Source organism: Prionailurus viverrinus, chromosome B1 (assembly GCF_022837055.1).
Source record: "Prionailurus viverrinus isolate Anna chromosome B1, UM_Priviv_1.0, whole genome shotgun sequence".
In the NCBI taxonomy this organism is placed as follows: domain Eukaryota; kingdom Metazoa; phylum Chordata; class Mammalia; order Carnivora; family Felidae; genus Prionailurus; species Prionailurus viverrinus.
Window position 1 is genome coordinate 76,394,694 of NC_062564.1, and position 27,204 is coordinate 76,421,897.

The 27,204-nt window shown below is 39.7% G+C and overlaps 2 protein-coding genes across 4 annotated transcripts in view; one reads left to right on the forward strand and one right to left on the reverse strand.

Moving 5' to 3' along the window:
* Window positions 1–27,204, forward strand: part of SH3D19 (SH3 domain containing 19) — a 186,401-nt gene that overhangs the window by 21,172 nt on the left and 138,025 nt on the right. The window lies entirely within an intron of this gene.
* On the reverse strand, window positions 10,536–26,874 carry PRSS48 (serine protease 48). The gene is given in 8 exon segments (XM_053447922.1): window positions 10,536–10,681; window positions 10,684–10,810; window positions 12,892–13,058; window positions 13,960–14,065; window positions 14,067–14,226; window positions 15,442–15,472; window positions 15,475–15,597; window positions 26,622–26,874. Coding segments are annotated over 8 exon segments (1,113 nt in total).

Below are 27,204 nucleotides of genomic sequence, written 5' to 3' on the forward strand. Positions count from 1 at the left end.
TTTCTTAAAAAAATGGGAAAGTAGCTTTATTGCAGTATCATGATTGCTATAAATCAGTCATGTGTTAATATTCTGGGGAGTGGAATTGAGGAGGGCATAGAGTGTGTCACTTTATATATTTCTGTATTGTTTGAGTTTCTTCCAGTGAGTATTACTTTAAGAAATAAATTTAAAATACGACGTGAAATCATTGTCTGCCAGTCTAGTGTATTTGTTGTTCCTATTACACTTAAAAAAATAGCCTTAAAATGAGTTACTGCAATAATCATAGCAAATGGTGTCCTGTTGATGAAATGATTGATAAAGTGAGAACATGATAGCAGGAAGGAGGTATATAATTGTGTTTCCTGTGAAGATAATTTTTCAAACCCTGGCTAATTCATCATTTGTTCACCTATTCAATCTTAGAATTTTCATTTTTTTTTATGAAAGCCATAATCACTTGAAAAGCAAATCCTTATTTATAACCAAACTGTTGAAAGCTATTTGATATAATCAAAACCTACCCTAAGCTGACTTATATTTTCCTATGTGTCTCATCTCCATCTTGTGACCCAAAAGAACCTTTTCTAGAGGACTAGACTCGTGAGATCTACATTCTGATGCTCAACTTGCCACTAACCAGTTGTACGACCTTGATTTAATTTTCTGGGTCTCAAATTTCTCATTGATAATAGGAAGGAATTAGTCCAGTGATCTTGAAACTGTGCTCCTGTGAAGCAAATCTGACTCACTGTTTTTGTAAATAAAGTTTTATTGTAACACAGCCATGCTCATTCATTTACATATTGTCTGTGCCTGCTTTTGTTCTGTATCTATGGAATTGAATAGTTGTAACAGTCAGTGTGGCCCTTGAGCCTAAAATATTTGCTGTCTAGCCCTTTATGGAAAAAGTTTGCTGCAACAGACTATCACATTTCCTTCCCGTTTAAAAGATTTTTTTTGTTTTTTGTTTTTTTAGCCATCAGATTGCTTCTTAGCAGATCACCAGAAAACTTCAACTGGAAAAGGGAAAACAAACAGATCATACATTGTTATTTGTTAGACACCTATATCTGTCATAAATCTGTCATGTTTTGTTTTTAATGCTGGGGTTACCAACAACATCTAGAGCTCAATATCTTATATAAGTTATATTCAACTGGTGAGCTGTAGCCCAGCCTTACTTGTCTTCTTCATTCTGGGATTCTGGCTGAAGGAGCAATCTCTTAACTGGGAAAAAGAACAATGGACAAATCATGTGCCACCTTTTAAAACTTCTATTCAGAAGTAGCTTATATTACTTCTCACATTTCTTTGGCCAACAGTGTTAGTGGGCAGGGAAGTGGAGTCTTTCTGCAGGAGGCCCTGCAAGTCACCTGGTACCTTGAGTGGGTGGATAATCCCTCAGGGAGAGCAGTGAGTCATTGGCAACAACATCGTCTACCACAGCCTTCTTAAAAGGTTCGCTAGTGTGAATAAATTGGAACTATGGCAAAAATTTGGTTTTAAGATTCTTTGTGTGTTATTTTTCATGAACTTTTGTAACTAGAAATTGGCGCATTGAGCTTTTGGAATATATTGTAATTCAATTTGCTTATTAAATGCTCACTGTAAGAATGTAATGTGTCTGTTTGGTTTTTTTCTTTCTTCTTCTTCTTCTTCTTTTTTTCTTTTTTTGCAGACTCTTGAGGTCTTTAACCTATATTTCTTCCCCTGAAACCTGAATAAAGTTCTTAACCTCCTCCCTCACTGTGATTACTTATATGTAATTAGTTACCAAATTCTATTAAATATGTTTTCTATGTAGCTCTTGATCCTGTTCCCCATCCTCATTGCTACCATCCTAGTCCAGATGTCTCTTACCATTCACAACAGCCTTGCATGTAGCCTTTCTACCTCCAGATTTGCTTTTCTGTAATGCATTCTCTGCACATCTTTCAAAGTGATTTTTCTAAAATGCAAACTGATCATGTTATTCTCCTGCGTTAAAATCTCTCAATGTCATGTGCATTGTATCCTTCCCTTAAAGCTCAAATTTCTTAATGTGGCCTTGTACTTTTTTTTCCTGGGAATTCCCAGACCTATCCTGTTATGCTTAGCTTATTGTCGTGGCTGGAAAAATATAGTCTTTCTTCTGGAGAGATTTTTCTAGAGCCTATTTTATGAATACACACAGTTTTTGGTAGATGTTTTTCCACTTGTAGAGATACAAACACTTAAAAAATATTGTGCAAAGCTGACTATGTCCAGTTTTGAGCATGATCCAACAGCAGGGTGCTCCTATCCTGATGCTTAATGGGTTGTTCCTTCTTCGAGGAGCTTGGTTAGGGCTGATGAGCTTCAAAGAAAGGTAGGCTGACATTGGTTTTATATTGCTTTCTCTGTAACCTGCTTTTAGAAGTTTAAAATGTGCCCATTTGGAACTAGTCACTTATTGGACCTCGTTTAGTGAGCTAACATATTTTTCCTTGTGATACCAACTCAGCAGCTTCTGGACAAAAAGAATGTGAAAAAAAAAGGCAGTTTAAAAAATACTTTCTACTTGAGGTCTTTCATGTTAGGTCTGTGTTTCAGAAATAAAAATAGCTTCATTGAACTCATAAGGGAATAGGAGATTTCTCCTAACATCCAGATACTCGCCTTTGAAGATGATCTACTCATTTTAGTTTTTAAGGCCAAATGTTTTCATTATTTAAAAAATTCATTGACACAAAATTTCTTTGATCAACCATTACCCTTCTTTTTACCTAGCCTAGTTATATGGAATTATTAATAAAATAAATCAAATGTCTCTCAACTCTGACACTTTGCAGATGTAACCATAGCTTTCTCTTATCATAAGCTAATTTTAAAAAGCAGGCTTGATTTTTTTTTTTTTTTAAAGGCAAGGTTAAAGAAAACACAACTGTACATCTGAATAAACAGTTAAAAAGGAGTCAGAGGCATCTTGACCACATCCTTAAGCATGAGGAGCGTAGAAGCTGGTAGTGATGAACACAGTAGTTACATAGGGGTTTGAACTTTCTATGTTAGATATTTCTGTAACATTTTTACTTTTTTTAATAAGCGGAACTGGGAAAAATTTTTAAGATTTTTAAAATAAAAACGTTTACTTATATTTGAGAGGGAGAAAGTGAGCATGAGCAGGGGAGGGACAGAGAGAGATGGAGACACAGAATATAAAGCAGACTACAGGCTCTGAGCTGTCAGCCTAGAGCCCAACATGAGGCTTGAGCTCACAAGCCATGAGATCGTGACCTGACCTGAAGTTGGATGTTCAACTGACTGAGCCACCCAGGTGCCCCTAATATATTTTTTTTAATGAAGTTACTTGGGGTGCCTGGGTGGCGCAGTCGGTTAAACGGCCGACTTTGGCTCAGGTCATGATCTCATGGTCCGTGAGTTCGAGCCCTGTGTCGGGCTCTGTGCTGACAGCTCAGAGCCTGGAGCCTGTTTCGGATTCTGTGTCTCCCTCTCTCTGACCCTCCCCTGTTCATGCTCTGTCTCTCCCTGTCTCAAAAATAAATAAAACGTTAAAAAATTTTTTTTAATTAAAAATAAATAAAATAAATAAATGAAGTTACTTGATTTCCTCCTCCTTAGTGGGGGAACAGTCTTATCAGGGTTAGGATATGCTGCCTTGTGGTTACTTACAATATTCAGTAGGTTCTATGAATGAATATAGGGATCCATGAATGTCTTGAAATTATATGAAAAAATATGTGTGTGCGTGGTCGCTTTCTTTGGGGTGCAGGATTAGAGTGCTGTGGGCAAGAAAGAGGTCCATAATACTTCAAACAGATTCTTGTGAATTTATTTCTCTACACTTGCCCTCTCTGAGCTCCAGACTGCCTGCTCAGCATCTTTACTTACTTGGGTATCTAATAGGCATCTCAAATCTAATGTGAATGTGTTCTGCTGTAACAAATTTGTATGACTTCAGTGGCTTCAAACAACAGCAATCTATTGTCCCACAGTTCTGGAGGTCAGAAGTCTGAAATCCGTTTCAGTGGGCTCAAATCAAGGTGTCAGTAGGGCTGCGTTCTATCTGCAGGCTCAAGGGGAGAATTGTATCTTTGCCTTTTTTAACTTGTAGAGGCTGACTGTATTCCTTGGCTCGTAGTCCTTTGCTCAATCCTCAAATCCAGCAGCCAGCATCTTTGCTCCTCTCTCTCTTCTGGTTCAGCCCTTGTGTCTTCTGCATAGTCAGTAAGTACCTCAGACTCTGACTCTCCTGCATTCCTTTACAGTAAGATTTGTGATTATATTGGTCTCACCCAGATAATCTAGGATAATCTCTCCATCACAAGATGTTTAACTTAATTATGTAGGCAGAGTGTCTTTTACCAGATAAGGTAACAGTAGTCACAGGTTCTGGGGATTACAACATTGACATCCTTGGAGGAGTTCAGTCTACCACTGGATTAGATAGCTCTGAAATCTGTTCTTCCTCCAGCCATCCTCGTTTTTTTTAATAGTATGACTATTCTGAGGCCAGTAACCTAGGAGTCATTCTTGATTTCTCTTTTCAAATCCTTATCTTTCCCATCCTTCTATCCCAGTTACCATTCTCTCATTCTTACCATCTACATCCAATCTATCATATCCAAATCCAGTCGAAGTATTATTTCACTTCTACTCAACTGCATCTAGAATCTGTCCTCTTCTCACTAGTTTGCACTAAAATCAGAAGCTTTTAGCATTTTGGAGCCCTAGGCCCTCATCCTATCTTACTCTTTTCACTCCTGGGTGTTCATAGTTAATTATGGTAGAAGGTAGTGTGGGCTAGGTGTCATGAGAGTGGCAAACGTGCTACAGGACTAGACTCCAGTCACTTTATTCCAACCACATGGAGAGGGGAAGCGAATGCTTACGTAGAAGAGGCCATGGAGAGAATTTGGGTCAGAGAATTTGGTGATTATCTATCGTGAAAGCCAATTGTAACTTCCAATTAAATATTTTAATCTTTTTTATTCTTAGGATAGTGAACACATTCTCTTAACTGTTGGTAGTAGGGAATATAATTAACCTCTTGTTATTTTGAGTGACTCCTTCCCCGTCCTCCCCTTCCTGAAGGAGGAATATGGTTTTTTTAATTATTATTTTTTTACCTTTGGGAGAGAGAGAACAGGGGAGACGGGCAGAAGGAGGGAGGGAGAGAGAATTTCTCAAATAGGCTGTATGCTCAGCACAGAGACTAATGTAGGGCTTGATCCCACAACTGTGGGAACATGATCTAAGCAGAAATCAAGAGTTGGATGCTTAACTGATTGAGCCACCCAAGGACCCCTTGAAAAAATATGTCTTGTTTAAAAAATATTTAATGTTTATTTTTGAGAGAGAAAGAGAGACAGAGTGCGAGTGGGGAAGGGGCAGAGAGAAGGAGACACAGAATCCAAAGCAGGCTCCAGGCTCTGAGCTGTCAGCACAGAGTCTGAAGCAGAGCTCGAACTCATGAACTACGAGATCCTGACCTGCTCCAAAGTTGGACACTGAACCGACTGAGCCACCCAGGCAACCCAGAATATGTTTAATAAAATTCTCAAGTAGCTGGTTTCTAGGATGTAAATAAACTATACATGGTCACACATGGTGGGGAGGATATTATAGCTTCAGAATGAAGTCAAGTATCTGAAAAGATAAAATAACCACTGTTGAAATAACATCAAAATACAACTTGCACATTTTATTATTTTGAATTCTTTTTCCATAATGTCCCCATATTTTGTGAGTGACTTTACAATTTAGTGAAATATAGAAAAACATGTGATTACTTGAAGAAGTTCATTTGTTAACATTAGTAGAAGATCTGGGAAATAACTATATAACTTCCCCCCCACTGTTAGGGAACAAAATTGTGGATTGGATTTTTAGCAGCCTCAGTGTACTGCTTTATTTGTTAAATGTGACCTTAGCAAATCCCACCTTAGTTAAATTCCTTAAGATGTGAAAGTGAAAGTTGGAGCATATTAAATCAGATATTCCAAGGAATAAAGTATTCTCGAAATTAAAATCGATTTTAAAGCAGAAATGCTGCTGAGCCCCCCTCTAAAACAAGGTGTAAAGATGTCCCTATTTACTTTTGACCCACTGGGTCATTTGTGGGATCATTGACTAAATTTGTTAACAGTAAGTACTTGACATTTTAGTTCTGTGAATACAAATGTTTATTGATTTTTTTTTTTCCTTCAGTAATGTGTACCAGGTTCTATGTGAGATATTGGGTTAAACTTTACATTTTGTGTTTTAGCATTTTAAAAAAAAAAATTTAAGTTCTTTATTTTGAGGGAGAGAGAGAGAGAGAGCACAAGTGGGGGAACAGAGCGGGGGGGGGGGGGGGAGAGAGAGAGAGAGAGAGAGAGAGAGAGAGAGAGAGAGAATCCCAAGCAGGATCCACACTGTCAGCACAGAGCCTGATGAAAGGAATCCATGAACTGTGAGATCGTGACCTGAGCTGAAATCAAGAGTTGGATGCTTAACCAACTGAGCCACCCAGGCACCCTGTGCTTTAAAAGCATTTGGAACAAAATGTATGTAGTTAGTTTGAGCCTTTTTTTGAAATACAGTCATAAGAATTATTTACAATATCTTAAAGAGTCCTAAATACATTACAGACTTTCTGTTTAAAAGGAGAACAATTTCCTGTCGATTAACAAAAAATTTTTTTTGATATTTATTCATTTTTTTCAAGAGACAGAGTACTAGCAGGGGAGGGATACACACACACACACACACACACACACACACACACACACACACTCACACTCACAGGATCCGAAGCAGGCTCCAGGCTCTTAGTTGTCAGCACAGAGTCTGATGGGGGCTTGAACTCATGAGCCATGAGGTCATGACCTAAGCCAAAGTCGGATGCTTAACTGACTGAGCCACCCAAGGGCCCCTCCCTGTCCATTTTTTAAAAATAGCTTTAATGAGATATGATTCACGCACCATAGAGCCCCCCCATTTCCTATTAATTTTTAAAACCACTTATTAGGGTCCTTTCCATACCTCCTTTTTTTTTTTTTTAATGTTTATTTATCTTTAGAGAGAGAGCGAGCACATGAGCAGGAGAGGGACAGAATCCCAAGCAGGCTCCATGCTGCTATCTCAGCCCCACACGGGGCTCGATACTCTGAACCATGAGATAATGACCTGACCCGAAATTCAGAGTCAGATGCCTAACAGACTAGACCACCCAGGTGCCCCACTACCTCCTTTTCTTAATGAATGGACAGAAATAAGTGGATTAAGGTTTATGAAAGAAGGGTGGGTATTCCGGGTATAGAGGACAGGTAAGATAAGGCCTTGAGGTAGAAGTGGGATGAAGTATTGAGAAGAACAGTGGTCTGGGTAAGAAGGAAAAAAAAAATAATAGGAAGTTAAGTAGGTGTCTTAATGATGAATTATAAAGTAGATGGTAAGAAACTCAGGATTGTGTTTTTCTTAACCTTGGTTGGTGGGGCTCTGTTGAAAGGGTAATGCAGATAGAGAATAGGGATAACCCACAGCCTTAAGGGAATCAAACCTTCTTCACTGATGTTCCAGGGTACTGTATGCAGCCCTCTAGTGTTTTGCTCATTAGTACATTGCTATCAGATTCTCATTCTCTCTGCTTCTTGTCTAACTCTGCAACCACCTGACTACCCTCTCTACCATTGTAGCCCCCTCATGGTTTCTGTGTACTCCCATGAGCTGTGGTATGGGATTTTCTATTCTTTCATCATTCCCCTGCTCTTAGCCCTCCAGTCCCTTCTCACTGCACTGAGAATAAAACTCGGAGTCCTTACTGGGGCCTTCCAGGCTCTGTAGGACTTGCCCTCAGCACACTCTCTGGTCTCAGTTCATATTCTTCTCGCTCTTTGCTCACAGTGTTCCAGCGGTGACCTCTTTGTTCTTCCTCACACACATCTAGCATACTTCCAGCTCCAAACCTTTGTACTTGCCATTTACTCTACCTGGAATGTTCTTTCTCAGATTGTTGTTGTTTTTTCTGTCCTCCTTTATGCAGGCCTCTGTGTAATGTCAACTTTTTAGATTTCCCTGGCTCCCTATCTAAAGTGAAATCCACCCCCAACAGATCCCTTCTCCTGGTTAGTCTGAATATGCATCAGCTAGGATGTCAGCATGCACTCAGCAGTATTAAGTGCCCACTGGGTTCTAGGCACTGAGGATACTGCAGTACATTCAACACACCGAGCCTGCCTTCAAGGAGCTTACGTTCCACTAGGGGAGAGGGACAATAACCAAATGCAAAATAAATGTTTATTATAATGTCACATATAGGAAAGTCTGATAAAAATAAAAGAGAAGCAGATAGAGGTCATATGGTCGTCTTCTTTCAGTATCCCTTTCTTTCCCCTTGGATGGGCTGGTCCCTCTAAAAGTTTGAAGTTTTACTTCCTGGTTCCTGAGAAAAATTGTGCCAAATCCCATGCTGTAGAACAGGTGCTTCCTGAGGGTCTGGAGAAATGATTAGGAAGTAGTATTTTGGCTTTCTTGACCTTCTTTATGTCCTTTTGCTGTGTTGTCTTGGCTCATACATTTGTGCTTTCTCTTCCTGTTTTGATTTTAGTCTGTCCTTTCTCCTGTTTTCCTTTCTTGCCCCTTCTTTTTCTCTTGTACTTTTTTCTCAGTTGCCATTTTGCTTTGCCCTCTGTGTCATTCCAGAGGTTGTCTCACTTAAATTCTTGCCTCCAGAAACCTTTCAATTTACCTCTTTTACATGCTCTTTTCTCTCCTTTGTTTGTTATGGGTGAAGAGATGTGAGAAAGAGAACGAGGCTGAAACATTCTTTCCTTCATTCTTTAATATTTGAAAATCTGCTTTGTGTAAGACATTGTGTCAGGCTCTGGGCTACCTCCATAAACAAAATACCCAGGTTCTCAGCTGGGGAAACAAAGAGGTTGGTGATTATTATTCATTCATTCATTTATTCAATAAATATTTATTGATACTAGGATACAGTGGTTGCCAGAAACAAAAATTCTTATGTTTTGGTAAGACACACATTAAGAAGACAGTTACACAAACAATAAATTATAGCTGTGTTGAGCCCTATGAAGGAGGGTTCCATAATGCTATGAGAATATGTAATGGGTTTGTTCTGGTCAGGAGAGATGGGGACAGCTTCCTTGAGTAACGGTTGAATTGAGATCTGAGGCATAGTAAGAATTAGCTAGGCAAAGACAATAGGGTAGAAGGATTAGCAGATGCAGCAGTCCAGGGCTAAGGTGGAGTTTGGAGCATTTGAAAAATTGAAAGGATGGAGAGCAGGGTGGAGCACTGCTGAAGAAGCAGTCTGGGTTTAGAACCTGCAGAGCTTTTGTCAGCCCTCTTAAGGGTTTCATCTTTATTCTGTGAGCAATAAGTTGTTTTTGAAGAAGTGCTATAAGCACGGGAAAGGGGGGAGAGGAGTATTTAAAAATCTTTATTTTTTACACTGGTCTGAATGCTGTGGAGAATAAATGGGAGTTGAGCAAGGGTGTGAGTGAGAGGACGTGGGAGTGCCAGTTAGGAGCCATAGTGGCAGTCTAGAAGAGAGATGGGGTTAAGGGCTAGCAAAGATTTTAAGTGTCCAAACCTACCCGCATTTCCTATTAAAGGTACTTATTTCTCTAAAATACTTTGTTTTGTTTTTTCAAAAAATTGTTTTTGAAAGTTGATTCACCATGAAAGACACAGATGCAGTAAAACTTAAGTTCATTCAAAGGAGAAATGAAGGATGTTATTTACATAAGGGATGTGAATGGAATTATCCTACATAATCTAGGATAAAGGTGACTACTGAAATTGAGTGTGTAACTTAGCTCCGGGCTCCTGGAAGCCTAGGCAAAGAAGGAAATGGGATGGTTTAGCAAAAAGAAGCATGCTAGTTCAACAAGAGATGTAATCCTGCCCTTATGAAGCGTGTAAAGTACTTTATTGTTGAAATAACATTAAACAACCTGGACAGGGTGCAAATTATTGAAACCTAAGACCTCGGCTCTTGAGATCATGGCATTAATCCATTTTTTTGGTAGTAGGTCACATTGGTATTTCTAAAAGTAAAACTCAGAAAAATACAGAGCTGATTTACATATGCACATTTTTTATTCCATCCCTTGCTACATAAGCAAAGTATAGAATAGTAGAGGAAGCGAGGAGTATAGACAAGGTAAGAAGCCCATAATGCCAACCAGGGGCACAAAGTAAACTCTTAATATATTTCCTTGAGGACTTTCCCTTTTGCCTTCACAGATACTTTTTCTCTTGCCTGCTTCTCCACTAGCCACTTTGTGTTCATAATTACTTATTTATAGAAGGTATTTTCTTGCCTTGCAAGATTCATAGGGACAAAGAATGCCATGTACAGAAGTGGCAGCCTTGTTTCTCAGCTATCCGACCTCTAAAACATACTTCCAGAGTAAAGAACCTCAAAAACAAAATCATTTCAAATTATTTTAATGAAGTAATCGAGAGTTCCCAGTGACTCTCCTGTGAGTTTTCTGCTCCTGGGGCTTAGTCTGTATGTATTCCCACCCTAGCCCTGTACTTGGAGGCTTTAGCTACACTGTCTACTCTCCTGGTAAAATGTTAGGCGCAAAGGCACAGAAGGGTCCCAGGAGAGCTAGAGAGAGCAGTACAATGAGGAACAGGAGGTCAGATCAGTCCAAATCGTTGGCACCCACGACCTCAGCTCTTGGGATAGTGGTCTTAATAATTTTTGATAGTAGATCACACTGGTGTAGACTCCAGGGAGAGATGTAGCACAGCCTGTTCCCCAGCTTACCAATCCTATCTGGATCCATACACCATTAATATGACATCACAGAGGCCCTCCAGAATTACCCTAAGGAAAGATAAAGTTCATGAGTATAGTGAAAAAGGACCTTGAAGAGGAGAGTGGTCACAAGACGTGGAGAGTTCCTTAGAATGGGGCAGTGGAACCCATGGAGCTGGAGAACTCTGGAAGGAGCTAGACTTGTTACTGTATCAGGGGAATATCATGGAGGGAATTCTAAAATCATGGAATTTGAGATTGGCAAAGACCTTAGCTAAATTATAGCCATAGTTTCAAAATACTCATCTGTGATATAAAAGAGAAATTAATGTGATGAATTTTTTCCCTTAAGGTAAATTTATTTCATTTGAATGAACTGTCCTTATTATTCTATTCTTAGGTTCTTATTGCCTTTTTTTTTTTAGTGTTAAAGTGATCCTTTCTTATATAAAATGATAGTGATAGTAGGTGATGGTATGTCTCTCAATCTTGCTGTCTCTTTTCTAACAGCTTTATTGCAATATAATTCATATACTATACAGTTCACCCATTTAAAGTATACAATTCAGTATTTTTTAGTACATTCAAATGTTGTTCACCCATCACCACAACCCATTTTGGAACATTTTCATCACCTCCAAGAGACCCCATACCCATTAATAGTCACCCTCATTTCCTCCCAGCCCTAGGCCAACTGGTAATCTTTCTGCCTCTGTGGATCTGCAATTTCTGGACATACTGTATAAATGGAACCATATAATATATGATGTTTTGTGTCTGTCTTCTTTCATTTAACATATTCATTTCAAGGTTCATCCTTGTTGTAGCAGATATCAATGCTCCATTCCTTTTTATGGCTTGAATAATATTCCATTATATGGATATACCACATTTTGTTTATCTAGTCATCAGTTGATAGGTATTTGGATCATTTTTTCTTTGTGGCTATTATGAATAATGCTGCAGTGAACATTCATGCAAAATTTTTTCCGTGGACATATGTTTTTATTTCTCTTGGGTGTCTACCCAGAGTGGAATTCCTGGGTAATATGGTAATTCTATATTTAACCTTTTGAAGAACTGCTAGACAATATTCCAAGGTGTATGAAGGTTCTAATTTATCCACATCCTCATCAACTCTTGGTTATTATCTACCTTGATTATAGTTATCCTGGTGGGTGTGAAACCATACACGTTCCATTGTTGTTTGATTTGAAGGTAGTGAATATACAGATAGGATATCAAGAGATACAGATATCTGTTGGCAGAGATACAGAAAAATGTGTGTGTGAGAGAGGAGAAAGAGAGGAAGAGAGAGGGAAAGGAAATGAAACCAAATGGTCATTCTAGGACTAAAAAATAAAATATCTGAAAGAAAAATTTCACTTGGATGAACTTAACACTAAATTGTAGATGATGGGAGGAAGAGGCAATGATCTTGAATATAGATTAATTTAAAAGTATCCAATTTGAAGAGCAAACAAGGTAAAAATAAAACAGTATCAGAGACTCTATGTGAAAATATCAAAAGGTGTTACATTTTTCTATTTCAACCAGAGGAGGAAAAGAGAGAAATGAAGCCAAATATTTGAAGAAATTGCGAATGAAAAATTCTCAAGTTTTGATGAAAGCAAAAACCAAAAAATCAGTGAATCCTAAATAGGATAAATACAAAGAAAATCATACCTAGCACATCACAAACTTCTGATAATCAAATATGAAAGTAATTTTATTGGAAAGAGCCATAGCAAAACAACACAATGCATTCATTAAGTGGAGGAAGACACAAATGATGGATGATTTCCCATTGGACACTTACGATCAGGAGACAGTGGAATGACATCTTTTAAGTGTAGAGTGAAATGTTCTTACTTGAAAAAAAAATTAAGTTGGCAATTCTGTGTCAGCCTGCTAATATATTTATAAAAATATACACGTCTGTGGAAACCCAGTAACCAATGGTTTGCGTTTGTCTAGATCAAAACTTGAAGAGATTAAATCAATCGGTAAAGGTTAAGTGACTTGTTCAGCATAACACAAGAATTATTGTCAGACCCTTTGTCTTCTAATTCCCAATCTACTGTTGTCTACAGGAAAACTTGGATCTAAATTAAGGCCTCCTTAAAAAAACAAAAAGAGTGAACCCTAACCTTGCAGCTATCCTTCTTGTTAGTTGAATGACCAGCACATATCTCATCTTCTTTGATGACTTGGTCTAACTCTGGCAACATGGAGCCAGTTGGGTTGTAGAGTTCACAGGCCTGGCAGGCAAAGATGGTTATTTTTGCTTCCTGGAACGTGGAAGGGTAATCACTATCTGTAAAGACAGACAGGAATGAAAGGAAAAGCAATCTGGAAAGTGGCAAGGACAACATTCAGTTGTGATTTGTGGAAATCCCTGAATGGGAATCCAAAAGCAGAATACAATCATTTTCTTTTTTTCTTTTTAAAAATTTTTAACATTTATTTTTGAGGGGGGCCAGGCAGAAAGAAAGGGAGACACAGAATCAGAAGCAGGCTCCAGGTTCTGAGCTGTCATCACAGCCCAACGCGGGGATCCACCTCCCAAACAGCGAGATCATGACCTGAGCCGAAGTCGGACATTCAACCAATTGAGTCTCCCAGGTGCCCCCTCACTTTCTAATCATATTTATTAGTGGAAGATTTTTTTTTTGGTAAAGCTAATCTAGAACAATGAATGATTCAAAATTATTTCCATTTGTTTTAATGTTTTTCTAATATGCCAATGTGGGGTATTCCTGGTGTTCTAAATAAAGAGAAATTCTGATACAGTTTGATTAAGTAAAGATGTGAGTATTTGAAGTACTCTAAAACTTCTTGCTTTCCCATTCGTCTGCTCCCAGATCATTTCTTGTCTTCACTGGGAAAGAGTTGACACAACACTTTAAAAACAGATTTTCACAAACACTAGACTCTCCAAACTTAGATCAGGTTTGTTAACCTTTGTTTCAAAGAGGTAATTATGTGTTCAAATTGTTAGTATCTGTTCTTGCAGCTATAGCTAGACTCTAGGCAGGATATAAGAGTAAATTAAGCATATGTGAAAAAAGACATTTGAAGACTTATATATAGTATCAATAAGTTGGGGTTTATTAAAAAAAATAACTTGCCATAGTAATGGTATGCCTAAAATGCAGATGTTATGAAGTGGGTACAAGAGGATAGTGGATAAAACCCCTTTCTCTACCCATTCTCACCTTCACTTTCCATAACTTTTTGCCATCCAGTCACCCAGCAAGAGCCTGGAAGTGTCAATCGCTTTGTAATGTGGGGCAAGCAGGTGGGCAGGATGAAAGAAGTAAAAGGTGACTCTAGAGACCAGTTTCAACAAGGTGATGTCTGCAGTTATATGTTGAAATTGGGGATGGATAATAATTTTGAATACATGATGCTTCACACTTTGGTTTGAGTGGTCTGTGTGAATTGATCCCAGCCATACCATATGTAACAAAAGAATCCAGCTCCTAAGGGGAAGAGAAAGGGAGAATAAAAGTGAAGCATGCTTAGGTGCTACAGCTGGTTGAGAACAAGCTGCCTATGTGTAGCGCAAAGTCTCTAGGTGAGAAAAGATGGTAAGAGACCCTAGAATTAACCAGGCTACTTCCAGCTTGTACCAGGGCTGGTTTGTTGCTTTTCTCCTTTCCTGTCTTCCTAACTATTCTTTCTTTTGTTGTCTCCTGTCTCTTGTGGTCTCCTCGTATGCTTATGGCTAGAGTTTGATCCTGCATTTTCTCCCATTTTGGGGGGTTGGGGATTCTGTTCTGTGTTATAGCCCCTTTTTTCTGTATTCCATGTTTTCCTATTTTTCTCTCCTTTATTTTGATGAAGCACATTTTCCTAGGGCTTTCTGAGAAGGTGTGCATGAGAAGTAACTTTTTTTTTTTTGAGAGGTAACATTTTTGCTGCTTTGTAGATTTGAAAATATCTTGTTTCTGTCCCACACTTGGATCAGTACTCTGCATATGGGCCGAATTCTGGATTGGAAATAATTTTCTTTCAGCATTTTGAAGTTATTGCTGTATTTCCTTTGAGCTTTCAGTATTGTCATTGAAAAGCCCTGCTGTTTTGATTTCTAAATATATAAGCTATCTGTTGTTGCATAACAAGTTACCATAAAGCCTAGAGGCTTAAAAAACCAAACATTTATCTCACTGTGTCTGTGGGTCACGAATCAGGTGTGAGCCTCTGGCTTAAGATTTCTCACAAGACTCTAATCAGGGTGGGCTGCCATCATCTCAAGACTCGATTCCAGGAGGATCTGTTTCCAAACTCCCTTATGTTGGCAGGCTTCAGGTCTTCACTAGCTGTTGGCTGGAGTTGTTAGTTTCACACAGGCCTCTCCCTGCTGCTACTCACTGCGTGGCATCTTGCTTCTCTTACAGCAGTGGCTCTCTGAGAGACCGCTCAGATTGTGTTTGTGACCCAGAAAAACTTAAGATTCCCTGGCTGATGTTTAGGAAGTGATCTGGCACAAAGTAAGAGAAGTTTTTAATATAGTGCCTTTCTCCATCATTTCTTTCTCTACCTTTACATCCTATCCCTAGTCCAAGGTGATGTTGGATTTCCTTGTGCCTACCCCTCTTACCACTTCCATATGTCTGTTGGTTCATTCATAAAGTCATTCAAGTATAGTATTTGTTGAGAACCTATCTGTGTGCTAGCCACCAGCTAGGACTCACATTTTTATGCAGTGTGCTGCTGTCAGTGTCCACTGTCACCGATGAGAGACCCTCCACAGACATGGGCCTGGTGCAAGTGCACACTGACTGGCCAATGCCCTGCAACAGCGTCATGGCCACCCACGACACGGCCTGAGTATATGGGTCGTCCACACACTAGAAAAAGAAGAGAGAGGCAAGTGTGGCACACTGGGTGTCTTGTTCCTCTGGTCCTCATCTTCTCATCATCCTCAAACTCCCATCCATTCCTGGGACCCAGGTCCTCCCAGCCTCCATCCTCCATCCCGTCCCAGTTTCAAACTCAGCAGTCTAATTAGAGACCACTCATCTGACGGCAGGTCTTTCTTTTTGGGAGAAGAGCATGGGCAAGACCCTAAGAAAGACACCATATCTTTAATATATAATAATGCATCTTCTGTCTGGATTCACTGAGAGGAGAGGCTTTCCACATATTTAAGTATGTGGGATACTGAAATATTTCTCAGATTTGTGTTAAAGGCCAAATTTTTAGAAACTTTTTATAAATGTCTGCCCATTAATGTGAATCTTGAAAATTACACACTGTCTTCTTTTAGCAGCATACATGAAACATAACTTGACTTTTACTGAAGATTCAAGGTTGTCATCAGGAATATCAAGTATATTAGGTTGCAAACACAATGATGCCTTCAGATGCTTTTGAGGATTGGGAACTGTTTTCTTTAACTGAATTGGCATTTTGCAGTGTTACCCTTTTGCTGCTTTCAGCCTACCTTGCCTTTATTTTTATTTATTTATTTGAGAAAGAGAGAGAGAGAGGAAATCTCAAGCAGGCTTTATGCCCAGTGCAGAGCCCAACATGGGACTCTATGTCACTACTGTGAGATCATGACCTGAGCTGAAATCAAGAGTTGGATGCTTAAGCGACTGAGCCACCCAGGTGCCCCGGCCTACCCTGCTTTTAAATCACTGTGGGCCAGAATAATAAGTTAACAAGCTTATTCCTGAAATCACTGACCTGCGTTTATACTTCCAGTTCCCTCTGCTTGAAATGCTCTTTTCCTAGATTCTTGTAGCTAAGTCACTCACCTCCTGCAGGGCTTTGCTCAAATGACTCCTTGGTGAAATTTCCTTGACTACCCTGTTGAAAATTACAGCACACCTCCTGCCCCTGCACTCCTGATGCCCCTTTCCTTTCATAACCTTTATGACTGTCTAACCTGCTTTAAAATTTACATATTTAAATTTTACATTACATATTATTTAGTAAGTGAATTGATTATAAGCTCCATGAAGGTAAGGATCTTTATTTTGTTTACTGCTTCACATACAGTATCCCCTCAGCACTTCCTCAGGACACACTGCTCATAAGTAATATCCCAAGGGTGAAGTGACATCTTGTTCTATATGATAACTTGTTGCACCAAAAACCTCTGCCTCTTCCCTCCCGTGCCACCCACCCCAGAGGCTCACCCAGCAGAAGAGACAGTAGGAAGGCACTGCCAGCAGGGCCCATGTCTCTCTCGGTCCTCAGAATCAGAACTTCTTGTTTTCTGAACTCAGGCTCCCAAGGAGAGGCCAGCTGGGGAGCAGCCAGGGAAGGGTGACAGGACCAGCTTCACCTCCTAGATGAATTCCTCTGGTTCACCCCCTCCTGTCCTTTGGTTTTCACCTGGTGCCAGGCACTGAAGGGGCCAGACTTCAGAAATGCAGCCACAGACCCAGAGGGAGGAGCCTGGGCTGGGGGGGGGGGGGGGAGGCTGAGGCGCCTCCTGTGTCCAGGGAGAGCAGGAGGTCTGTGGTTCCTGCTTGTGGGTTGGAGGATAGGAGCGGGGGAAGGATATAGTAGCTATCTGCACAGGGCAGGTTGGAGGGGATTGGAAGGAACAGGACCCTTTCTCTAGCAAGGGAATAGAAGATGGACAGGATTCTTTAAAAGCAAGAAATGGGAAAGAGGAAATTAACCCAGTACCTGGATAATTTTTCCTAATTTTGTTTTCATCTTTGTCAACAGTGTTAACCATAGAATATAGGGTAAATCATACCTTCTGGGAAATAGACTAAGAGATTTGTGTGTCGGGAGTTTATTGGAGACTGGCCTCAGGATGAACACCTTGTTGTGGGGTGGGGGTGGGGGATGGAAACAGGATTGGGCAGAGAGAGAGTTAATTGTAATTCACTTGCATATAGGCCACAGCCAATCCCACAAGTTGCTCTGGAGCTGGGATGGCTCTTCAGAGATGTCTTGAATGGAGACAAGAAGGTTGGGCCTTTGGACTTATGCATGATTGGATGTAGACTGCCTGCAAGGAATGGGAATTACCTCAGGTGAAGTGCCTCTGTTGGCATTTCTTGGGATAGGACTTAGCTGTGAACTAGGAGCAGTCAACCTTCCTGGTTGCTAGGAGAATGCATACTTTAGTTCTGAAAGGTGATCTGGGTGGGAGGGAACAGCACCTTCTACAGAATTCTCTGTGCCCTTTTATGTTTTTGGTACCAGTTGTTTGTAGGGTACTAGGTCTGTGGAGGTGGAATTCAACAAACTATTGAAGCATGTTATTGCTTTCTTATAGCTCAGACTATTTGGGAGGATTGAAAGAAACACATGAATAATTAAATAATAGAAGACCAGAAAATGTAGCTATTTTGGTAAGGTTTATTCAGTTACAACCAACAAGACTCACTTAAACTAGCTTAAGCAAAGAGGGGATTACTTTAAACATATTGTTATTGGCTGAAATGTGTATTCCCCAAAATTCATGCATTGAAGCCCTATCCCCTGGTACCTCAGAATGTGGCCATTGAAGATGGTGTCTTTAAAGAAGTAATTAAGGAAATGAGGTCATTAGGGTAGCTTTAATCCAAGATGACTGGTGTCCTTATATAAAGAGGAAATTTGGACACAGACATATACAAAGAGAAAAATGGCTGTCTACAAGGAAGCTTGGAATAGATCCTTCCCTCTTGTCTTTTAGGAGGATCCAACCCTGTTGACACCTTGAACCTTGAGAAAACAAATTTGTTTTTTAAGCCCCCCACTCTGTGGTACTTTGTTATGGCAGCCCTCACAAACAGACATCTGTGGAACAATAAGGAGGAGACTAACAAGGACATCTGGAGCTATCACAGGACAGACCTGGAGACCAGAGCAGGAAGGGAGCTCTGGATTCATGATGGCTCAAGGGCTCATAACGAGAGTTCAGGGTCTTTACCTCTTTTCCTATGCCATTAGTATGGCCCAAGCACAGTCCATGCCTTTTCTTTCTATCCACTGAAAGCAGCCCAAGTTTTCCCTTATTTTCAGCCCAGATTCCCAAGGACTTGAACACATTATCTTGTCTTACTGGGACATAGTTTCATGGCTAATTGTCTTTGGACAGTCAGTGCCCTTATACATGTAGTGGGGAAGATGAGGATGCAGAAATGTGACCAGCTAAGCAGCAGAGACTGTTGTGGTGGGACACATGCCAGACTCACTGTATCTCAGGGTATTCCAATTTACTTTATGGTGTTTACAGGACATTTTTATTTAGTCAGCCTATTTAAGTATAGCTTTTTACAAAGTCAGATCTCAGTTTGAGGTTTGCCTTTAAGTCATGTTTGGAATAAAGGTGGTCATTTTGCAAAGACATCAAAGCTCTAGACACATCTTTCTGTTGATTTATCAAAGGAACAAGAATTTGACCAGATACTCCTTTTCCACTGAGAGTCTTGTGCTTGCCCTATATCTTTGGACTTTTATGTCCCTGGATAAATCTGAAGTCACTGGTTAATACTCTTCAGAATTAGTTGGATTGCTTACAGATCTCTTCTTTTTCCTTTTGTTTAAGTGTTTCATTAAAAAAAGTTTTATTTTGATTCTTGTTTAGTTAGAAATAAGCTTTATTGATAGTAACTAAGACACCAACCCTTTCCTCTGAAAATTGAAAGTAAAAAGAAAGAAGTAGTTATCTGCTTTTCCTGTCCAGACGGTAGTTTAGAATACAAAAATGGGCCTAGTTGATAAGAGGGAGGAATTCCAGCTCATAAGCGTTCTTGGACTGATGGAATTCGAATACCACCACTTGCAGCCCCTCATGAGATAATTGATTCAGGGGATGATCATCAGTAGTTGAAAGTTTTGGATGAGAGGTTGATGGAGTGCTCAAGCTGTTACCATTTTAATCATTTGAATCAATCTTCGCATCATGAAAGTAGGAAAAGGCTGACATGAATCTCTTGATGTGGCAAAGTACGAAGCAATATCCAATGAAGTATTCATATCAAAAAAAAGGGAAACCTGAGTTTCTAAAGTTACTTCCACTTATAACACACACAGAGGATAAGAAAATAAGTTTAATTATAACACAAGTTTATAGTCAAGTGCAGAATGTGGGACATTTTATAAAACTGATGTGTTTTCTATAGTAAGCCAATGGTATAGAGGGTAAAAAGGGATGGAAATTCCTCTAGATGAAAATAAACTTAAGAGACATAAACATGTGTAGCCCTTGTTTGGTTTGTAATACACCAACTCTAAAAAGACATCTTGATGCAATCAAGGCCATTTGATAATCAACTGGGTAATTAGATGGTATCAAGGAATTATTACTAATCTTGATAGATGTGATAATGGCATTGAGTTATTTAAGAAAATGACCTCGGGGCGCCTGGGTGGCTCAGTCGGTTGAGTGTCCGACTTCGGCTCAGGTCACGATCTCACGGTTCGTGAGTTCGAGCCCCGCGTCAGGCTCTGGGCTGATGGCTCAGAGCCTGGAGCCTGCTTCCGATTCTGTGTCTCCCTCTCTCTCTGCCCCTCCCCCATTCATGCTCTGTCTCTCTCTGTCTCAAAAATAAATAAACATTAAAAAAAAATTAAAAAAAAAAAGAAAATGACCTCTTTCACTTTTTCTCTTTGTTCCTATTTATATTAATTGAGGTATAATTGACCTACAATATTATATTAGTTTCAAGTGTACAATATAGCGATGTGACATTTCTACACATTGCAGAATGGTCACCACAGTAAGTCTAGTTGCCATCTGTCACCTTATGAAATTAACACAATATTATTGACTGTATTTTCTGTGCTTTATGTTACATCCTCATGACTTATTTATTTTACAACTGGAAGTTTATACTTCTTAATCTTTTTCACTCATTCTGCTCCCTTCCCATCCAAACGCTCCTCCTCTCTGGCTACTGCCAATCAGTTTTCTGTATCTATGAGTCTGAGTTTAGTTTAGTTTTGTTTGTGTGTTTGTGGTCTTTTTTTTAATTTAAAAATTTTTTTAAATGTTTATTTTTGAGAGAGAGAGAGAGACAGAGAACGTGAGTGGGGAAGGGGCAGAGAGAGAGGCAGACACAGAATCCGAAGCAGGCTCCAGTCTCTGAGCTGTCAGCACAGAGCCTGATTTGGGGCTCGAACTCACAAACGACGAGGTCATGACCTGAACCGAAGTCTGATGCTCGACCAACTGAGCCACCCAGGCGCCGCTTGTGTGTTTGTTTTTTAGATTCCACATATGAATGAAATCATGTGGTATTTGTCTTTTTCTTTGTCTGACTTTTATCGATTAGCATAATACCTTAAAAGTTTATCCATGTTGTCATAAATGGCAGGATTTCTTTTTTTTATGGCTGAGTAGTATTCCATTATGTATATACAGATACCATATCTTCTTTATCCATTTATCCATCAATGAACACTTAGGTTGTTTCCATATCTTGGCTGTTGTACCTAATGCTGCAGTGAACATAGGGATGCATGTGTCTTTTCAAATTAGTGTTTTTGTTTTCTTCATATAGATACCCAGTAGCAGAATTGCTGGATCATATGGTAATTCTATTTTTAATTTTTTAAGGAACCTCCATAGTGTTTTCCATAGTGACTGTACCAGTTTACATTCCCACTAGCAGTGCACAACAGTTCCTTTTTGTTCACATCCTCATCATCACTTGTTATTTTTTCTCTTTTTGATTCTAGTCATTCTTAGAGGCAGGAGGTGATATCTCATTGTGGTTGTGATTTGATGGTGAGTGATGTTGAGCATCTTTTCATGTGCCCTTTGACTGTCTGTATGTTTTCTTTGGTAAAATGTTCAGGTCCTCTGACAATTTTTAAATTGAATTGTTTGGGTTTTTGTTGTTGTTGATTATTGAGTTTTTAAAGTTCTTTATATATTTTGTATATTGACCCCTTATCAGATACATGATTTGCAAATATCTCCTCCCATTCAGTAGGTTGCTTTTTTGCTTTGTTGATGGTTTCCTTTGCTGTGGAGAAGCTTTTTACTTTGATGTAGTGTTGTTTTCTTTTTGTTTCCCTTGCTTTTGAAGTGAGATCCAAAAAAATACTGCTAAGACTGATGTCAAGGAACCTACCATCTGTGTTTTCTTCTAGGAGTTTTATGATTTCAGGTCCTACATTCGAGTCTCTGATCCAGTTTTGGATATGGTGTAAGAGTTGTTATGGAGTTAATTTTTGGTTATGATATAAGATACTGGTTCAGTTTCATTCTTTTGCATACAGTTGTCCAGTTTTCCCAGCATTGTGTATTGAAGAGATTGTTCTTTTCTCATTATATATTCATGCTTCCTTTGTTGTAAATGACCATATATTCATGGGTTTATTTCTGGGTTCTCTGTTCTGTTGATCTGTGTGTCTGTTTTTATACCAATACCATACTGTTCTGATTACCATAGCTTTGTAGTATAGTTTGAAATCAGAGTGTGTGGTACCTCTGGCTTTGTTTTTCTTTTTCAAGATTGTTCTGGTTATTTGGGGGTCTTTTGTGGTTCCATACCCATTTTAGAAGTTATTCTATTTTTGCAAAAAATGCCATTGGAATTTTGATAGGGATTGCATTGAATCTATAGATTGCTTTGAGTGGTGTGAACATTTTAATAACGTCAATTCTTTTAATCCATGATCACAGAATACTGTTTGATTCATTTGTCTTCAGTTTCTTTCATCAGTGTCTTACGGTTTTTCAGTTTATAGGTCTTTCACCTACTTGGTTCAATTTATTCATAGGTATTTTATACTTTCTGATGGCATTACAAATGGGATTTTCTTGATTTCTGTTTATGATAGTTTGTTACTAGTGTATAAAAAAGCAACAGATTTTTGGTATCAAAATTGTATCCTCCAACTTTACTGAATTCATTTATTCTAGTAGGTTTTTGGTGGAATCTTTAGGGTTTTTTGTGTATAGTATCATGTCATCTACAAATAGTGGATGTTTTGCTCCTTTACTAATTTGGATACCTTTTATTTCTTGTCTGATGGCTGTGGCTAGGACTTCCAATACTATGTTGAATAAAAGTGGGGAGAGTGGACAATTTCTCCCTATAGGTCTGTTAATAATTTGCTTTATGTATTTTAGTGCTCCTGGATTGGTTGTGTGTGTGTGTGTGTGTGTGTGTGTGTGTGTGTGTGTGTGTGTGTATTTATAAATACTGTATCTTTTTGCTTGGTATCATTATGTAGTGCTCCTATTTGTCTTGTTGTAACAAGTCTTTGTTTTCAGGTCTGCTTTTGGGGGCACTTAGCTGGCTCAGGTGGTTAAGTCTGACTCTTAATTTCAGCTTGGGTAATGATATCACAGTTTGTGCGTTTGAGACCCGTGTCGGGCCCTCACTGACAGTATTGAGCCTACTTGGGATTCTCTCTCTCTGCCCCTCCTTTGCTCATGCACTCACTCTAATGTAAGTATATATTAAAATAAATATACTTTAAAAATATTAAATTCTGCTTTGTCTGAAATGAGTATAGCTATACCAGCTTTCTCTTGGTTTCCATTTACATTGAACATCTTTTTTATCCCTTTGCTTTCAGTCTGTGTGTGACCTAACTTTTGAAGTGAGTCACTTGTAGTCAGTAAATGAATATGTCTTGTTTTTTTTTTATCCATTCTGTCTTTTGATTGAAGATTTTAGTCCATTTTCTTTTCTTTTTTTTAATTTTAATTTTATTTCTTTATTATGCTTATTTATTTTTGAGAGGCAGAGAGACAGCATGAATGGGTGAGGGGCAGAGAGAGAGGGAGACAGAGAATCTGAAGCAGGCTCCACGCAACTAGCTGTCTGCACAGAGCCTGATGTGGGGCTCAAACTTGTGAACCGCGAGATCATGACCTGAGCTGAAGTTGGACACTCAACTGACTGAGCCACCCAGGTGCCCCCTTTTCTTAAAATTAAAAAAAAAAATTATTTATTTTGAGAGAGAGAGAGAGAGCCAGAGAGTGCGCACTTGTGCATGCAGATGAGCAGGGAGGGGGCAGAGAGAGGGAGAGACAGAATCCTAGGCAGACTGCACAGTGCTGGCATGGAGCCCGACACTGTGCTCAAACTCATGAACTGTGAGATCATGACCTGAGGCAAAACAGAGTTGGATGCTCAGCCGACTGAGCCACCCGGGCACCCCAGTGTATTTTCATTTAAAGTAATTATTGATAGGTATGTACTTACTGCCATTTTGTTAACTGTTTTCTGGCTATTTTTGTAGTTTCTCTCTGTTTCTTTATTCTCTTTCTGTCTTTCCTGTGATTGGATTACTTTATTTAATGTTATGTTTAGATTCCTTTACTGTAAGTTTTTGCTTTGTGGGTACTGTGAGCTTCACATATATAATCCTATGTGTGTGACAGTCTATTTTAAATTGATAGTAATTTAAATTTGAATACATTCCAAAACTACATTTTTACTCCCCATACCCCTGCATTTTATGTTGTTGTTGTTTAAGATTTTAAAATAATCTCTACACCCAACATGGGGCTCGAAGTCACAACCCTGACATCAAGAGTCATATGCCCTACTGTCTGAGCCAGCCAAGTGCCTCCTTGCATTTTATGTTTTTGATGTCTCTTTTTACATCTTTTAATTTTATGTATTTCTTAGTTAATTATTGTAGTTTCAGTTAATTTTACTACTTTGGCCTTTAATCTTATTAGTAGCTTTGTAAGTGATCAGTCTGCTACCTTTACTATATATTTACCTTTCCAGTCAGATTTTTACTTTTGTGTATTTTTTGTTATTAGTGCCTTCTCTTTTCAGCTTAAATTCCTTTAATATTTCTTGTAAGGCTGGTTTAGTGGTATAGTAGTTATCCACTACGTTAGCTTGTGCTCATCTGGAGAATTCTTTCTCTCTCCTTCAAATCTGAGTGTGTTTTGGTTTCGTTCTCTTTGGGTTCATCTTTTTTTTTATTTTTATAAATTATTTATTTATTTATTTATTTTTGAGACAGGGAGAGACAGAGCATGAACAGGGGAGGGTCAGAGAGAGGGAGACACAGAATTTGAAACAGGCCCCAGGCTCTGAGCAGTCAGCACAGAGGCCGACGCGGGGCTTGAACTCACGGACCGCGAGATCATGACCTGAGTGAAGTCGGCCGCTTAACCGACTGAGCCACCCAGGTGCCCCTCTTTGGGTTCATCTTATTTGTAACTCTGGGCTTCCTCGACCTATGTGTCTGTTTCTTTCCCCAGGAAAATTTTCAGCCATTTTCTTCAAATAAGTTTGCTGTCCCTTTCTCTCTGTTTTCCATTGTGAGACCCTTATGATGTGGATGTTATTCTGCTTGACTTTGTCCCCAAAGTCCCTTAAGCTATCTTCATTTGAAAATATTTTTTTCTTTTGCTGCTCTGAGTGAGGTGCATTGTTTGACCTTCTAGTTTGTTATCTGTTCTTCTACTTCATCCAGTCTGTTATTGAACCCCTCTAGTATATTTTTCAGTTCAGTTATTGTATTCTTTAGCTCTATGACTTCAGCTTGGTACTTTTTTAATGTTTTCTGTTTCTTTGTTCAAGTTCTCACTGTGTTTATCCATTCTTCTCCTGAGTTAGGTGAGCATCTTTATGACCATTACATTAAATTCTTTTATCAGGTAGGTTACTTATCTCCATTTCATTAAGGTCTTTTTCAGATGTGTTGTTCTTGTTCTCTCATCTGGAACATATTTCTCTGTTTCCTCATTTTGTTTGACTGTGTGTTTGTTTCTATAAGGCAAAATAGCTACCGCTCTCAGTCTTGAAGGAATGGCCTTATGTGGCTGTGATCTTTCTCATTCAAACTTGCTTTGGCTATTAGTTGTCTCTTGAACCTTTGAGATTGTCTAAGCTGCCTGAATTATTTTTGATATTCTCCAATTGTTGAGGGTGTACCAAGACTTGTCAGTGATCCAAGGGAAAGAATGTCAGTTAGCATATAGTTTTAGGTTGATTGGAATCCAGACTTTCAGGCAGCAGCTTTTAAAGTAGGCAAATATATATAGTCCTATGGGGCCACAGTGGTAACCCCTGCTGTCTTTAAACCAGTGGATTTGGAGGGATCCCCTGGGTGACGATTGTAAAAACTGTGGCTCCACATGAGTGTATAAGTTCCTTCCTGGGAAGTCTCATTGACTAGTGTGCAAGGATGGTGTCTCACTGCTTACGTTCCCTGGGACCACCTCTTCAGCCTCTGTGTGTGTGGGAAACCTGAAGCCTATCCTTTAGGCTGAAGCTCCAGACTAAGTGAATAGTTTTTGTTTGTCTGTTTTGTTTTGGTTTTTAATCACAGGAAGGCTGAATTTGTGTTTCTCTCTGCTGTGTAGTGCCCTGGAGGTCAGAGCCTGCCAAGAACTGCCTTTCCAGTTGTTACAGTTCCATGGAGCTTTGGAACACCAGTCCTCTTGGTCACCAGGGCCAGGCAATCAAGAGGTGTCCCCTGTGTGGATTGCATGCACCTGTTAGCTTTAGAGAGTCAGTTGGAGAGTGTAAGGGGCAGGGCATACTCTCTGGCTTCAGAAAGGCAGTGGGAAAATGTCTTGACTGCATGCACCTGTGGGATTGAGGTGTTCAGTGATTCAGTGGGAGTACCTTTTCTGTTTTGCATGCTTTGGTTTTAGGCTTGGAACGGCAGAATGCCACGACTGTTCACAGTCAACAGCCCCAGTCAGGGGACGGGGAAATGTTGCAGTTGCCCACACTCACAAACTGTAGAGAGCAGGGGGGTCTATGCTTCCTATCATCTTGCCTGCCCCAGACAGGGAACGAGGGAGGGTTGCTACTGCCCTCACTCCCCAGCCTCAGCAAGTGCTGTGACTTCTTGCCCCAAACTGTCCCAGCAAAGCAGCAGGAGGGTACTGCATCCAAACTTGCCTGCTTGTGCTAGCAGGTTACGTGGAGAGTGTGACAGTGGTGTGCAGCAGTGCCTCCCTCTCTGGTAAGCATCTCACCTGTCTCCTGCTCCTCAGCCAGTGCCCCCAGGTTAGCAAATGAATCTCTGTCGCGTATAGCGTAGGCACTTCTCAGACTGTTTTTCTCTTGGGTCTCAGGGTCAACAAGGCTACATGTGAACCCTCCAAGAGGGGGAATCTCAGTTTCCTGTAATGCTTTGGGAACCCCAGATATCAGCCTCCTTGGTTTTCCAACCCAGATGTTTTGGAGGCTCCTGTCTCCCATGCAGATACCAGGGGTTGGGTTGCCCATTGTGGGGGACCAGCCTCTCCCTCCCCCTGCGAGAAGTGCCTTTTTGCTGAGATTCCTCTCTATTATCTGCCACCAAGCCAGGGGTGGGTTTTTTTGTGAGACCATATCTTTGCCTCTCCTACACATCTTGATGTGCTTATTTTATTCTTTGTTGTGGAGAGCAGTTAATCAGATATTTTTCAGTGGGAAATGATTCATATGTGGTAGCTATAGATTTGGGGTATCTATGGAAGGAGGTGAGTTTAGGATCTTTCAATGCTTACCATCTTGGACCTCCTCCAGAAAATTCCCTTCCTTCCTTCCCTCCCCTCCCCTCCTCTCCCTTCCTTC